General features: G+C 34.0%; 1 protein-coding gene across 1 annotated transcript in view; it reads left to right on the top strand.

The window, feature by feature from the left end:
* Window positions 1–13,598, top strand: part of SLC9C1 (solute carrier family 9 member C1) — an 86,168-nt gene that overhangs the window by 14,919 nt on the left and 57,651 nt on the right. The window contains exons 7-10 of the mRNA XM_033134737.1: window positions 3,610–3,771; window positions 7,487–7,586; window positions 8,480–8,623; window positions 10,807–10,981. Of these exons, the coding sequence (XP_032990628.1) occupies window positions 3,610–3,771; window positions 7,487–7,586; window positions 8,480–8,623; window positions 10,807–10,981 (581 nt within the window). The remainder of the gene's footprint in view (window positions 1–3,609; window positions 3,772–7,486; window positions 7,587–8,479; window positions 8,624–10,806; window positions 10,982–13,598) is intronic.

The following is a 13,598-nucleotide window of genomic DNA, read 5'->3' as shown; positions in this document are numbered from 1 at the left end:
CACGATATATTTTCTGAAAGCTGACATGGATTTTGTAATATCTTACCATAAGTTATGCTTGTACAAGCATAATCGTATTACATCATATAGTGATTTACCTTTTATAAAGCACTACAAAAAGTACTACATGTATTTACAAAACACATCTTTTATTTAATATTAGTCGTGGTTTTGTTGTGAGGCTGGGCTGGGACTTTTCATGCGGATACTTATAAGAGCAGCATTCCACAGGCTGAGCCAGAAAACTTGACAAGCCCATGAGCTCATTTACCACATTTGGATAGCCCTGAACTATAAGTATCTTTTTCGCTCTATTGTGTGTGTGTGTGTGTGTGTGTGTGTGTGTGTGTGTGTGTGTGTAAAATAAATGATATATGCACATTGTAATGCATGATTATAAAGTATACAGATGTGTAATTATCACTCAAGACAAGGAATACAGTGTTACCAGTATCCCCAGAAATGTATTATGTGCTTCTCTCTCATTAAAACCCACACCTTCTCAGAGTATAGTCTCTGGGTTGGGAGAGGGGGAGTCCACAGCACTCTTTAAGTGTGTCCATAAAGTCAAATATTTTCATAATAATACTAAGGATTTACTTACCTTCTTAGTGTGTTGCCATTTATACTGATTTTGGAAAAGCAATGATTTTTACAGTCTTCTGGAGATAATTGCTGATATATACTATTCCACTCAATGGATATCTTCTGTGTTCTAAGGTCTTCTGCAGCATTTATCTCATTCCATCTCCCTATCTCTTGAAAAAAGAATGTTTTGGAAGTGCTTCCAGAATAGGTTGTAGTATGTCAAGGGGTCTGTATGATGCCAAGTAATCTATTATGTTGAAGTGGGATCCTTCTACTACACCCCTGCCAAGCAATCAAGCATAACCCAAATTACCTTACCAACCACTCAAGAAGAAGTTTTAGCCATCATTGTTTTCCCTGTCCCTGGAGTGTGCTTCCTTTTGGGCAGCGAGGGACTCTGTTTACCTCTATTCTGACCCAATGTGCTTTACATATTCATAATCAATGCCTAAAACTCAGAATTGAAGACTATTCTTTCCCAAGAAGATCCATTCAGGGGACCATCATCCCTCTCCTGTCTTCCTCAAGAGAGTTGGTCCAGATAGTGGACAATTATCCTACTTGGGCAAAGAAGTACTTGCCGTTAGCCTTGTTCTATATCCAATTAGTTTTCCCAGGCCATGGCAGCTTGGAACATCTGTGATGAACCTGGAACCCTAGTTTAGCACAGGAAGGTCATACTTTTAAATGCTTCATATATGCCAAGTGTATGAGAAAGCCAAACCACCACACATATAGAACCTCTTCCAAAATCTAGAGTACAAAGGGAGGTGACACAATATAGTAATCAGGGGCTTTCACCATAAAACTTCCTGCAGATAAGGCTTTCCTGAAGATGACTAAGGTGATCAACAAAGAGATATCTATATTCAGAAGCATCTTAAAAACTCAACGACTACCCTTGGGGGAAACTGAAAAATGCAAAGTAGTACAGTCTTACATACTGGTCCAAAGTATCTCTGCCCATCCTCTAAACCTGGTCCAGTATTCTACCAGGCCCCATTTAAGACAGTAAATATTGACCACAGAATTTCAGGGAACCTTATCTGAGATGACATCTACAGTCTAATCAGGAAAACTTTCTTGATAGTCACTAGGAAAAAAAGAAAGGAAAAAGAAAAGTGAAAAAAAAAAAAGAAAGGGACTGATATGGAAGTTCATAAATTCATTAATCCAACGGTTATTTATTGATATATACTATGCGGTAGTTCCTATCCTAGGCCCTGGTAATTCAGCCTTGAGCACACTATTCCTTACTTTCATGGAGCTTGCCTCATAATTTTGATGATAATCAGTGGAAAAGAATTTTGTGTTTGTTTAGGTCTCAGAGGAGTAAAACTTATAAGCATTCACCCTATTAAAATAATAATAGTAGTAACTACAATAATAAAACTCTTCTGTAGGAAAAAGATAATGGTGAATTTATTTCCTTACCCTTTAGGACTTCCTCCTAATTTTTAATAGCTTTGAAAGAAAAATTTCCCTTAAGAAAGAAAGAAACTTTGACAAGATTAACTCTGATACTTTATTTATACGTCATTGATATCAATTGACACAATTGTGAATCAATAATTTTCGTAGTAATCATTATTTTTATAACTTATATAATTATTTAAAGTCACTTTATCTTTGAAGTCTTATAAGAGAGAAAAACTAAGAACAATTATTGCATTCAGAATTCTTACCCTTTCCAAACATTTTAAAGGAGAAAGCAGCTTCCAAACTGGGTCTTCTAACTCCAGTTTCCTGCACCCTTCTAAAACCAGAGTTGGCCTCTGTTCTTTGTAATAGGAGGTGCTGGAGTCCCCAAATTATCACCGTGGCCTAGAACAGATGTGGTTTAGAGGGCTATTCATGAAACGCTCCTCCCATGTTCACACTATCCCTACAGATGTTAAATGTTTCCACTTGGCAAATATAGAAACCATGGCTCCTTTTCAGCCATGGGATTGAGACTAGGTAAGAAGGAATCTAAATCACCTCAGTACTCCTAATAGTGCCCTCCCAGCAGTGGACACTTACGGACAAAAATTCATACAAGGATTTTTTTCTCCCTTCATTTTACCAGCTCAGAGCATAGTTCTAGGATTTGCCTCCAAATTTAGCCTTGTTCTTTTTGTCATGGTTACTGTTTTCTACTGGTCATTCTTTGTTTTAGTTTTGTTCTTGCTCTCCACCTACTGGAGTTGGAGTTGACCCTTCAGGCTTTTCTCACCCCAGGACCCACTCTTATCTATGATTCAAACTCTGCTCCTCAATTCCTCACTCTGTAAATGTTCGGAGGATTTCCTCACCCACTAACATGCCTGATTCCAGCAAAGGAGCATATCCAGGATTTAGACTTCCTATTTTCCTGGGAAGGTCATCATAATGACTGTAGAAAGAAATTTGGCAAAATATAACAATATTAATAAAGAAGCAACTATCCTTTCGTGCATAATTCCACTTCTGGGGCTTAAGGAAGTAATCAGAGAAGTACAAAAAAAATTATGCAGAGAAATATACACTGCAACGTTATTTATCAGGGGAAAAACTGGAAAGAATGAAATGCCCAACAGTAAGGAACCAGTTGGTTTGACAGGCTAGGACAATACAGGAGATTCACTCAGTTGTGCTCCTTTTTCTGTATTTCCAGAGGTGCTCCTTTTTTCCATATTTCCTTTGTGTGCTACATTAGATCTAGACTATAAACGCCCTGAGTTTAGAGACTTACTGTTTCTTATTCATTACTGTATCTCCAAAATTTATTACACTGTTTGACACTGAATAAATACATATTCCTTAATGGGGACTGAAAAAAGCTCTTAAACTAAACTGAATTTTACAAATTTAAGTGTGGTTTTCAGCATTTGAAAAGAAACTTTTTCAGTTTAGGAACAAGAAAACACCCTGCATTTATCCTAAAGGCAATGAATGCATTAATTTTAAAGATAATGACAAAAAGAAAAGTTGACCCAGAACATCACTTAAAATGAACAGTAAGTTCTATTAACTATTTCTGTTTACTCTTCTTTCTTGCAGCCCATAGAATCATGGATGATATATGGTCATATTTTCTAGCGAGTTTCTTATTTGGAATGCTAAGTTCAAAACTGATTCAATTGTGGATGTCTGCTGTTTTGGGTGATGACGTCAATCACCTAAGTCTCAGCTTTTCAGTTCTGTACCTCATCTTTTTTATTTGTAAGTGAGGGGCCGGTGCCTAAAATTAAGTGACACAGAGAAATTCAAAATAAAGATATCAAAGACAAAAATTCAAAATAAACATACCAGGCAAAAGTTGGTTAAAAAAAAAATTCAACTGATCTAGAAGGAATATTTTTGTTAAAATAATATATCAAAAGAGATAAAAAACATTAGTACCTATACAACAGAAAACAATATGCCAAAATATCTAAATACCATAATAAAAGACAGAAAAGACTGACAAACTCATAATTACAATGAGATATTTTAACATGCCTTTCCCAGATAATTTCATAATCAATTCAACACAAAATTATTATGGGTATAAAAAAGATTTCAATAAAAACTTAAATGTGTGATTTATAAGATATATATTTTTTACATCCAAAACAGAATACATATCCTTTACATATACCTATATACCTGTAGACCGTTTACAGAAATAAATTAGACTACAAGAACATTTCAATAAAATTCCAAACATTGCTCAACCATAATGCAGTTAAATACTAACTACAAAAGGATGGTTTTTTTAAAAAAAATCATTCTAACTGCCTGAAATTTAATACATTTTTTCTTGGTAGCTCTAAGATCAAAAAGGAAATAAAAATGCAAGTTACAGATATAGTAAGGCTAAATATTAGAAAATCTATCAATATTATTAATCCATTTACCACCACTCCCTCCTCACAGAAATACGGCAGGTATTGATATTTAGCCATATCACTATTTCCTGATACAGCCTGAGAATCACATTCAACCCAGCTATTCAGACAGCTCTACAAGTGATTTGGAGTTGCCATGTGTGATAATACCTAGTTACCAACTTATACTATGTCTTTCCATTACTTTAAGTAATAAGACAATGGTATTTATTCTTATAACCATGATTGAAAGTAGTCCTGAAAGCAATAGCTAATACAATAAGGAAAAAAAGTGTACACATATTTTGAAAGAGAAAATGGTTATTATATTAATCACAACATTTTAGATTATATAGAAAATCTAAGAGAATTAAGAAATTAAACCAGCAAGGCTCTTTAACAGATTGATATAAGGTTAATATAAAAAAAAATCAGTAGTGTTCTTATAAGCCAGCCATAACTAGTTAGAAAATATCATGAAAATTTGATTCTCTTTACACTGGCAAAAATTTATAAAATATCGAGGAATAAAATTAACAAGAAGTTTGAACCTAAACAGAAAAACTACAAAAGTTTACTGAATAAGATAAAATTTGAATAAATTGAAACAGAGAAAAACTTCCACTTGGAAGTGCTAGAGTAACAGGGTTCCTTATTTTCATGTCTGAGGAAAGAAAGGCAGAACATAGGATAGTGAGGTTTCCTAGCTAATCAATGAATTAAAGCCAATTAGAATCTAGTGAGGTTACAGGATCAAATGAATGAATTAATAGACAGTGAAAAAATGATCAGTCAGTACCAGTATATTCTTCACGTACTACTTTGTATGTACCTACATTTCTACAAAAATATATTCCAGCAAATGTAACTTCCTCTAACATCATTTAGTAAGTGAGCATTACCTCAATATCAAGGGTTGTATCCAAGGGAATAATTTTAAACTTTGAGTTAAGATGCCTCAATTAACATTTTAGAAAGAAAACTTCTGGGACAGAAATTCATAAAAACAAGATACAGAGTAAATATAAATCTAAAAGGACTTTCACTCTCTCCTTGGCGTAATGTTTATATTGTTAGTATCTTCAAGGTAGTCATCATAAATATTTTTCAAATTTTGCCATTACCTAACAAGTTACAAAGACTATATCAGGACTTGATCTTAAAGCATCTATGTCCACCATTCTCTCTTCTTTCATGATTTTAAAATGACTAAGTGTTAGTTTCTGGCTTAGGTACCATTTCTGGCCAGGACTAAAAGAATATAAAACTTTATATTATATTTAGAGATGTAATTTTCCATTTCTAAAAGGAAAGACTCAATAGTATAATAATGATACTAATTTCATCAAATTAAAATTATATCATAATCTGACTCAAGCAATGATAAAAATTTGGGGGGCGGGTTGAAATTTTACAAAACAATTTTTAAAGTTTCTCTGGAAATATTAATTGTGAGACTAGGCAAGACAATTTTTTTAAAAAGTGGAGCACTTTCCTTACTAGGTAGAAATTAAACATTTAATAAACCTACAGTAATTAAAATACAACTGTTATAACAAAGGAATACAAAGTAAACCAAAGAAACAGAAGGCACACATATGGCAATTTGATAAATATGATAAAAGTGGCATATCCACAAGTTTCTTTAGTATTAAACCAAACATTTTTAATAACTAGAATGATGTCTGCTAAACATTAAGTTCTTTTTTTAAAAAAAAAAAAAAGAAGCCCATGACAGAACAGTATTACTGTATAATCCCATTGTATTTTTTTTATTTATGTGTGACTTTAGTTGTGTTTATGTATATTGGATGTATGCCACTGTGAGTGCTCACTGGGTACTCTACTCTTCTCAAAGATCTTTGTCCAATTATATGTAATTCCCAATTCTCTAGCCTATGAAAACCCAAAGATCTCCTTATGATTTCTAAAAGTTTCTGGAGTTTTTTTCTTCATGATCTCTGTTGCCTCCTCTTAAATATAGCACCGTTTCTGCTTCTTAGTAAATTTTATTGAAGCAAGGGACAAGGAGAGATCACAGGGAAAGAAAGTTACATTACGTAGTTCATGCTTCTGTGAGATCTGATGGCTACCCCTATTTCCTCACTTTTCCATGCATGTTCCCTGCTAGATTTTTACCATTGTCTCCAATATATAAATTCATCAAGCATCTTTTAATGCTTGAAGCTGCCCAGCGGGTCTCATCCTCTAGTCTTAATTAGCTTATCAAATTATTTCTTCTAGATGAATATAATCCTCTCCCCAATAGAAATTCCAATTAAAATTTTCTTTAAAATCATACTTGAGGTGGTGGCAGTGGAATTACTGGTGTTCTCTTTAAAAAACAATATAAATATATATATATATATATATATATATATATATGAACTCTATAATGTAACATATTATTTGAATTTTTTACAGTGATAATACACTACCTTCATAAGCTGGGGGTGGGGGTCTCCTGCCGGAAGCTAGTTCTCTACTAGAACTACTTGAAAGATTATGTCACAATTCTTCAGGCTTTTCAGTCCCCCGTAGTAAATGGGCCAAAACAAAATTAAACTGGGGAAGCACATTCAGGTTGTTTTTTTTCCTGGCTCAACTCCTTTAGACCTATCACAAAGTCAAACCGTATCTATCTCCTACTATCTCCCAAGAAGAAAGCATATGAAATAGGCTTGTCCGTAGAGAACTTAATCAGCTCACTTCGCTTTTCATTCAGCCAGCTCCTCTCTGAAAAATTTAAACCTGTAGAGGGTGCTCTAACCTCACTAAAGTCCATGAAGAGTTTTGTGAGCTCCATATTGATGTCAACGATCTGAAGCCAAAGCAGTGTAAGGATGTCCAATACAGACTTTACTACACAATCGTGTATGGATCTGAGAAGGAAGAAGGATGATAGATGGTGGTAATCACTTACGATATTATTCAGTTAAAACCAAGTGGAGTAGCCTCTCTATAAAGTCACTGTACTATCAAGCTTTCTGATATTTTCATCCCTGGTAAAATTTCTTCCACTGTTGATGTTAAATTAATATTTTATATTTATTTCTTTTTAAAACTAGGTGAGCTAGTTGGAATGTCTGGAATATTAACCGTGGCTTGTATGGGACTGTTTTTAAATTCTACAAGTTTTAAACCAGGAGTTGAAGCAGTACTTCTGGAGTGAGTGGCTAATACATTTTTTACTTTGTTACATACATGAGAAGCTATAATATCATAATAATAACTACATCTGCATCTACATGGTCAAAGGAAGATGCGGACTTGAAAACTACCCAACTTAAAAACCCTGCTTAAAACCTCTATTGCCTGTGTCTTCGTCTCCTTTAATTTTCAGCAAAATTTGTAACTTCACCTTGAGTTCATGTTGGTTCTATTTTCCCACAAATTCCCTCAAGTTTCTAACCATCTACTCAGTCATTTCCAGTCTAGTGGAATAGCAGTTCAGTATTTCCTTTCAAAATCAATCATTTCAGCTTTTCCCAATGAGACAAGCGTTCACAATCAGTATTCTCCAGTTCCATGAACTGTGATACCTGAAGGAGTTCTAAAAAAAATAGCATAACTGCAACCTAAACATGTCTTTCAAAGTCAATCCAAAAGAAAGACACTAATTTACATTCCGTGTAAACTGGTTAAAATTACTGCTTTGCATGCAGCTGATGAAAACATGAGCTCTGAGAATAAAGAAGCGTTTTCCTGGGCTCTGGAGCACTTGAATAAACACACCATCACAAATCCCAAATGAAGGCTCTACGAAGGGCACCCCTGTGAATAACAGAGTTATATCTTCTAAGTGCTTGCTAGATTTTAGGCAAAGGCTTAACTCTATCACTATGTAAATCAGAACTACTTTAGAATTATTTGTTTACTTGCCTTAGTGCTCTTTTTTCCAGTTAAATGATAAGCCCCTTGAGCATTGGTAAATAGTTTATTCATCTTTACTTTCTCGATAATGCCTAGCACGATGCCTTACTCATAGATAAGCCTTGCAATAAATATGTTAGATTAATTAACTATAATTAACTATATTTAATTTTTTTCTGAAAATGCAGATTCTGGAATTGTCTATCATTTGTTGCTTTTCTTATGGTGTTTACTTTCACCGGACTTCTAATTCCTGCACATATGTATTTATATATATCATTTTCTGATATATATTATTCATTAAATATATACTTCACACTTACTGTTATAAGGTAAGAATGTAATTTGAATTTTTCTACTTATAGGATACTGAATAAACCCAAATATATCAATTTAAATAATAAAAATGTTTCACTCCTTAGAATGAAAATTTTTCTCTTAAACCTTCCAAGGAATCATCAGCAAATTAGTGCTTAGTATTTTCTTTTTCAGTTTTTAACTGTATTTCAAAGCAATGCAAACCCCCTGTAAAATTTTTGAAAATTAGAAAGAAGTGGCAACCAACAGCATGGGAGGAGATATTTGCAAACAAAGACCTCTGATAAGGGGCTAATATCCAAAATATACAAAGAACTCATAGAACTCAACAACAAAAAAACAAGCAATCCAATTAAAAAATGCACAGAGGACCTGAACAGACACTTCTCCCAAGAAGACATGCAAATAGCCAACAGATATATGAAAAAATGCTCAACCTCACTAGCTATTAGGAAAATGCAAATCAAAACCACAATGAGATACCACCTCACACCTGTCAGAATGGCTATTATCAACAAGACAAGTAATAACAAGTGTTGGAGAGGCTGTGGAGAAAAAGAAACACTTATACACTGTTGGTGGGAATGTGAATTGGTACAACCACTATGTAAAACAATATGGAGGTTCCTCAAAAAATTAAGAATAGAATTACCATATGACCCAGCAATCCCTCTCCTAGGTATCTACCCAAAAAATCCCAAAACATTTATCTGTAAAGATATATGTATCCCTATGTTCATTGAAGCATTATTCACAGTGGCCAAGACATGGAAACAACTGAAGTGTTCTTCAATAGATGATTGGATAAAGAAGATGTGGTATGTATATTCAATGGAATATTACTCGGCCATAAGAAAAGATGAAATATTACCATTTGCGACAATATGGATGGATCTTGAGATTATTGTGCTAAACGAAATAAATCAGACAGAAAAAGTCAAGAACCATATGACTTCACTCATTGTGGGATATAAAACTGAAAGCAAAAAACGAACACAATAAATAAACAAAGAAACAAAAATTCATTGACACAACAGTTTAGTGGTTACCAGAGGGTAAGGGGGAGGGGCGGTGGTAGAAGAGGGAAAAGGGGATTAAATATATGGTGAGCACACAATGCAATATATAGATGATATATTATAGAATTGTACATTTGGAACCTGTATAATTTTACTAACCAATGTCACCCCTATAAATCTAATAAAAATTTTGAAAAAGTGATACTAAGAAAAAAATCTTTTATCATTTTACTACCTAGAAGCAACCACTATAAACATTTGGTACATTTTCTTCCAGTGGTTTTTCTTTTTCTGTGAGCTTTCATGAAGTTAAATACCTATCATCAATAAATTTTTCCTCTTGGTTTGATTGCTTGATATTATATAGCAAGTAATTTTCTACTGATTATAGTTGGAAATAGCTTTTTAAAAAAATCATAAGGAAGTCCTCCTTGTAAATGTCCTTTTTGCTCAAATAATTTTTGTAGTTTCTTTTTCAATGTTAAGAGGCAGAAAAGAATCTGCCCATGTAGCTAAAAAAGAGGTGACATAGAGGAGGGAAAACCATTACTGGAGTGTCATAATTCTTCAATCTCCATAATTCAAATTGTCAACATTCTACTTCCATCTAGGAAAATAAGTTAGGAGTCAACATCATGTTGACTAGTGCCAAGTAAATGGAAATTAGTACCAAATTATCAGATACAATTAGTATAAAGTGTAGGAACAGTACATGACTGAAAGAAGAAACAGAAATTAATTGACCAATGTTGCACAGATTCAGCAAGATTTAAATCTATTTTAAAAAGTGGGTGGGGGGAGTGGACTCAGTTTTTTTTATTATTATTCATTAGATTTACTTTTACTTCTTTTTGGAGTCCAATATAGAATATATATTTACAAAATATCTCTCAGTTTTTCTTTTCCATCTGAAGAAGCACCACTTAGGGGTGATGTGAAATTACCCTACTACTCACCCAAGGAAGAAACAAAGAGAATATTAATAACATTCTCTTGGCATGTCTCTCTATGAAATTTCCTTCTGCCTTCCTTTGGTTCTATGCCAACAGTGTGTGAAAGATGGCTTATTTGAGAGTTAGCAATTCCATGGGAAACAAATTGGAAGTAACAGAGTAGGATGAAATGGAAATAAATTTCTGTGACAAGAATAACTTTTTAAAATTTGTTTTGTCTTTTAGACTTCTGGTCATTCTATTAATGAGCCCTCTTTTGTCTCGACTTGGTGATGGGTTCAACTGGCGCTCGGCATTCATAATGGTCTGGAGTGAAATGAGAGGGATACCTAATATAAACATGGCCCTTCTGCTTGCTTACTCTGAATTTCCTCTTGCATCTGAGAGGGAAAAATTGCAAGTAAAGAAAGATATATTTTTTATTTGAATATTTTATAAAAACTGTTGCTGTGTACTAAAATATGCTTTTGTATTGAGGTAGCTCAACCCCACTTGAACTGTGGGCGTGAATTAGCTATGATGGCAAGACTGGGGAGAGGAGGAACAACTGGCAACTTTCCTCTTCACCATTCTAGCTTAGAGACCCCTAAATTCCTTCATCACACTCGTAAATATAGGTTTATTATAAAGGTTAAAGGAATTAGAACTTACAAATCTTTTAAAATAGTACCTAATACAGAGTATGCACTTAATGTTTTTATTTTTATTTACTCCTAATACCAACTCAGGAAAAGCAGAAACCTACTTATGATTAGCTCTTTACCTTCTGTAACTTTATGAAGCCACATTTAGTAATGTTAGATATCAAAACACTTTAATTGTCAAGTGAATCTATCGCTAAGATAGTGCCCCCAAACTCTCCCTAGCAGAATGTAATGGGCATGACTCTCCTCTACATCATCTCCAGGTAAAATAATTACAAGGAGCTCTACAACAAATTTTCTATGGAGACATCACAAATTTTTCTAAGCATCTAACACTTCCATTGTGGGTTTTGTTTATTTTAATGTTAATTTCAAGTGTAAAGGGAAGAATGGCTAGGAAACTATTACATGTCTAATTAAATAATAATTCAAACATTAAAAAACTAAATAGTCAAACATTGCTTTTAAAACAAAAATTATTTAATATTACATGATCTCCCCCTTCTTGTTAACCTTTCTCCACCTGCAGGAATAATTGAGACCAGTGTCATCATCATACATCCTGACAAGTGTAATGGTGAACATTGCGCATGAATCTGGGTTCTGAAATTTTCAGTTGGTTGCTATGTGACCATCAACAAGTGATTTAATTCCCACCCCCACCCCATATGTCAGTTTCCTCATTCCAAAATGGACTTAATAAAAATACCAATGGTTTGCTAGTAAGTTTTTAACAAGTAACTTTAGCAGGGGGGATGGAGCCCTAATGTGTAGTATTTACCAATTCGTGTTGTGTGATCACTCTCACCAACAGAACACCAATCAGCTCATAAACTTCCTAAAGATTTAATGCTGAGCTCTCACAAACTGGTAAGAGCCAACTCTAGCATACCACTACCTCAAAGAGTTATTATGAGAAATTGAAAATATACATAAAATTTGTAATACATTGTTTAGCGTTAAGTACAATATGTACAACAAATAGCATATGTACAAAGTGTACAATAAATGTGTAATAAATATGAGCTATGGTAATGATAATGATGACATGTAGACCTGCTTTGAAATAAAATCTTAGTAAATAAAGTCATTTAGTGAAATGTCCTCACTAGTAATAACTAGTTGAGAAGAAAGTAGCACTCCTTCCTTCCTTTAATTTGGCTGAATCCTACAGTTGTCTCATTAATACTCACGAAGAGGTACTACAGTAAAAGGTTAAAAATAGTAACTCAATCCCATCTCTACTACTCACAAATTAAATGATCTTGGGTAAGGTATAGTGCCTCAGTTTCCCATCTGTAGAATTGGACAATATTGGTGTTTACTTTATAGAATTGAAGTGAGGATTAAATAAGCCTGATATATTATACTATAGTCTTACTGTATAAATGTTAGCTCTTATTACTATTAAGCTATATTTAACTAACTTAGTGGTCCTCAACCTGGAATGCACTTTAGAATGCTTCAGGAACTTTTAGAAAAATAACACTGCCTGTAGAATTCTGGCCCTGGCCATGATAAATAATGGATATCAGACTTACTTCCCACAGTAAATAACTGTAAAATGGGTTAAAATATATGAAGCAATTGATTTTTGGTATTGGGTAAGGACACTGAATGGTTGAATCATTGAGAGAAGGACAGACACATTAAAAGAGTTCACGTTTACTCTGGCTTTCTTATAAATTATGGCATAAAGACGTGGAGACCAAATAGAGAACAGTAGCCTCACTGAGTGTAAAAAATAGAGTCAGGGCTATTGATGCAGCTTTGAATTTGTGGGGCGGGGTTCCAGGAAGGGAAGGAGTGTGGAAAGAAGTAGCAGCAGAAATCTGCACAGGGATCCTCTTGGGTCATTAGTCCAATGCAAACTGTGCAATCAGAAAATTAGAGGAGGACTGGCAGAAAAGAGCCGTTAGAGAGCTTTGTGTTGAATGGACATTCTGGATGCCACACAGTACTGAGAGCTACTGGAGTTCTGGCTAGGTACAGTATAAACCTCATGAACACCACATGGTTTAAGTTGTGACCTCAGAAAGATCATGCCTTAGAAATAAGGATTATGCCCTATAGGAAGGTTTACTCTAGACTCAATCTAAGAAAAATTAAAACCATGCTTGGCAAGATAGTATGATCTGTAAGTACATTAACTGACACAATAAAACTCAAAACTCTTTAAGGGAAGACAACATAATCAAGACTCTCAACAACATAGAATCCATAAGGTCCAAACTAAAATTAAATATTAGTATACATGTGGAGAAGCAGGAAAATGTGACTTCTAATTAAGGGAGAAAATTGTTCAGTTGAAATAGACCCAGAGATGAAACAGATGCTGGAACTAGAAACACTATTAAAAATGTATTTAAAAAC

Source organism: Rhinolophus ferrumequinum, chromosome 2, assembly GCF_004115265.2.
Source record: "Rhinolophus ferrumequinum isolate MPI-CBG mRhiFer1 chromosome 2, mRhiFer1_v1.p, whole genome shotgun sequence".
Lineage (NCBI taxonomy): Eukaryota > Metazoa > Chordata > Mammalia > Chiroptera > Rhinolophidae > Rhinolophus > Rhinolophus ferrumequinum.
Note: the sequence above shows the minus strand (reverse complement) of the source record. Positions and strands in the feature narration are given on the sequence as shown.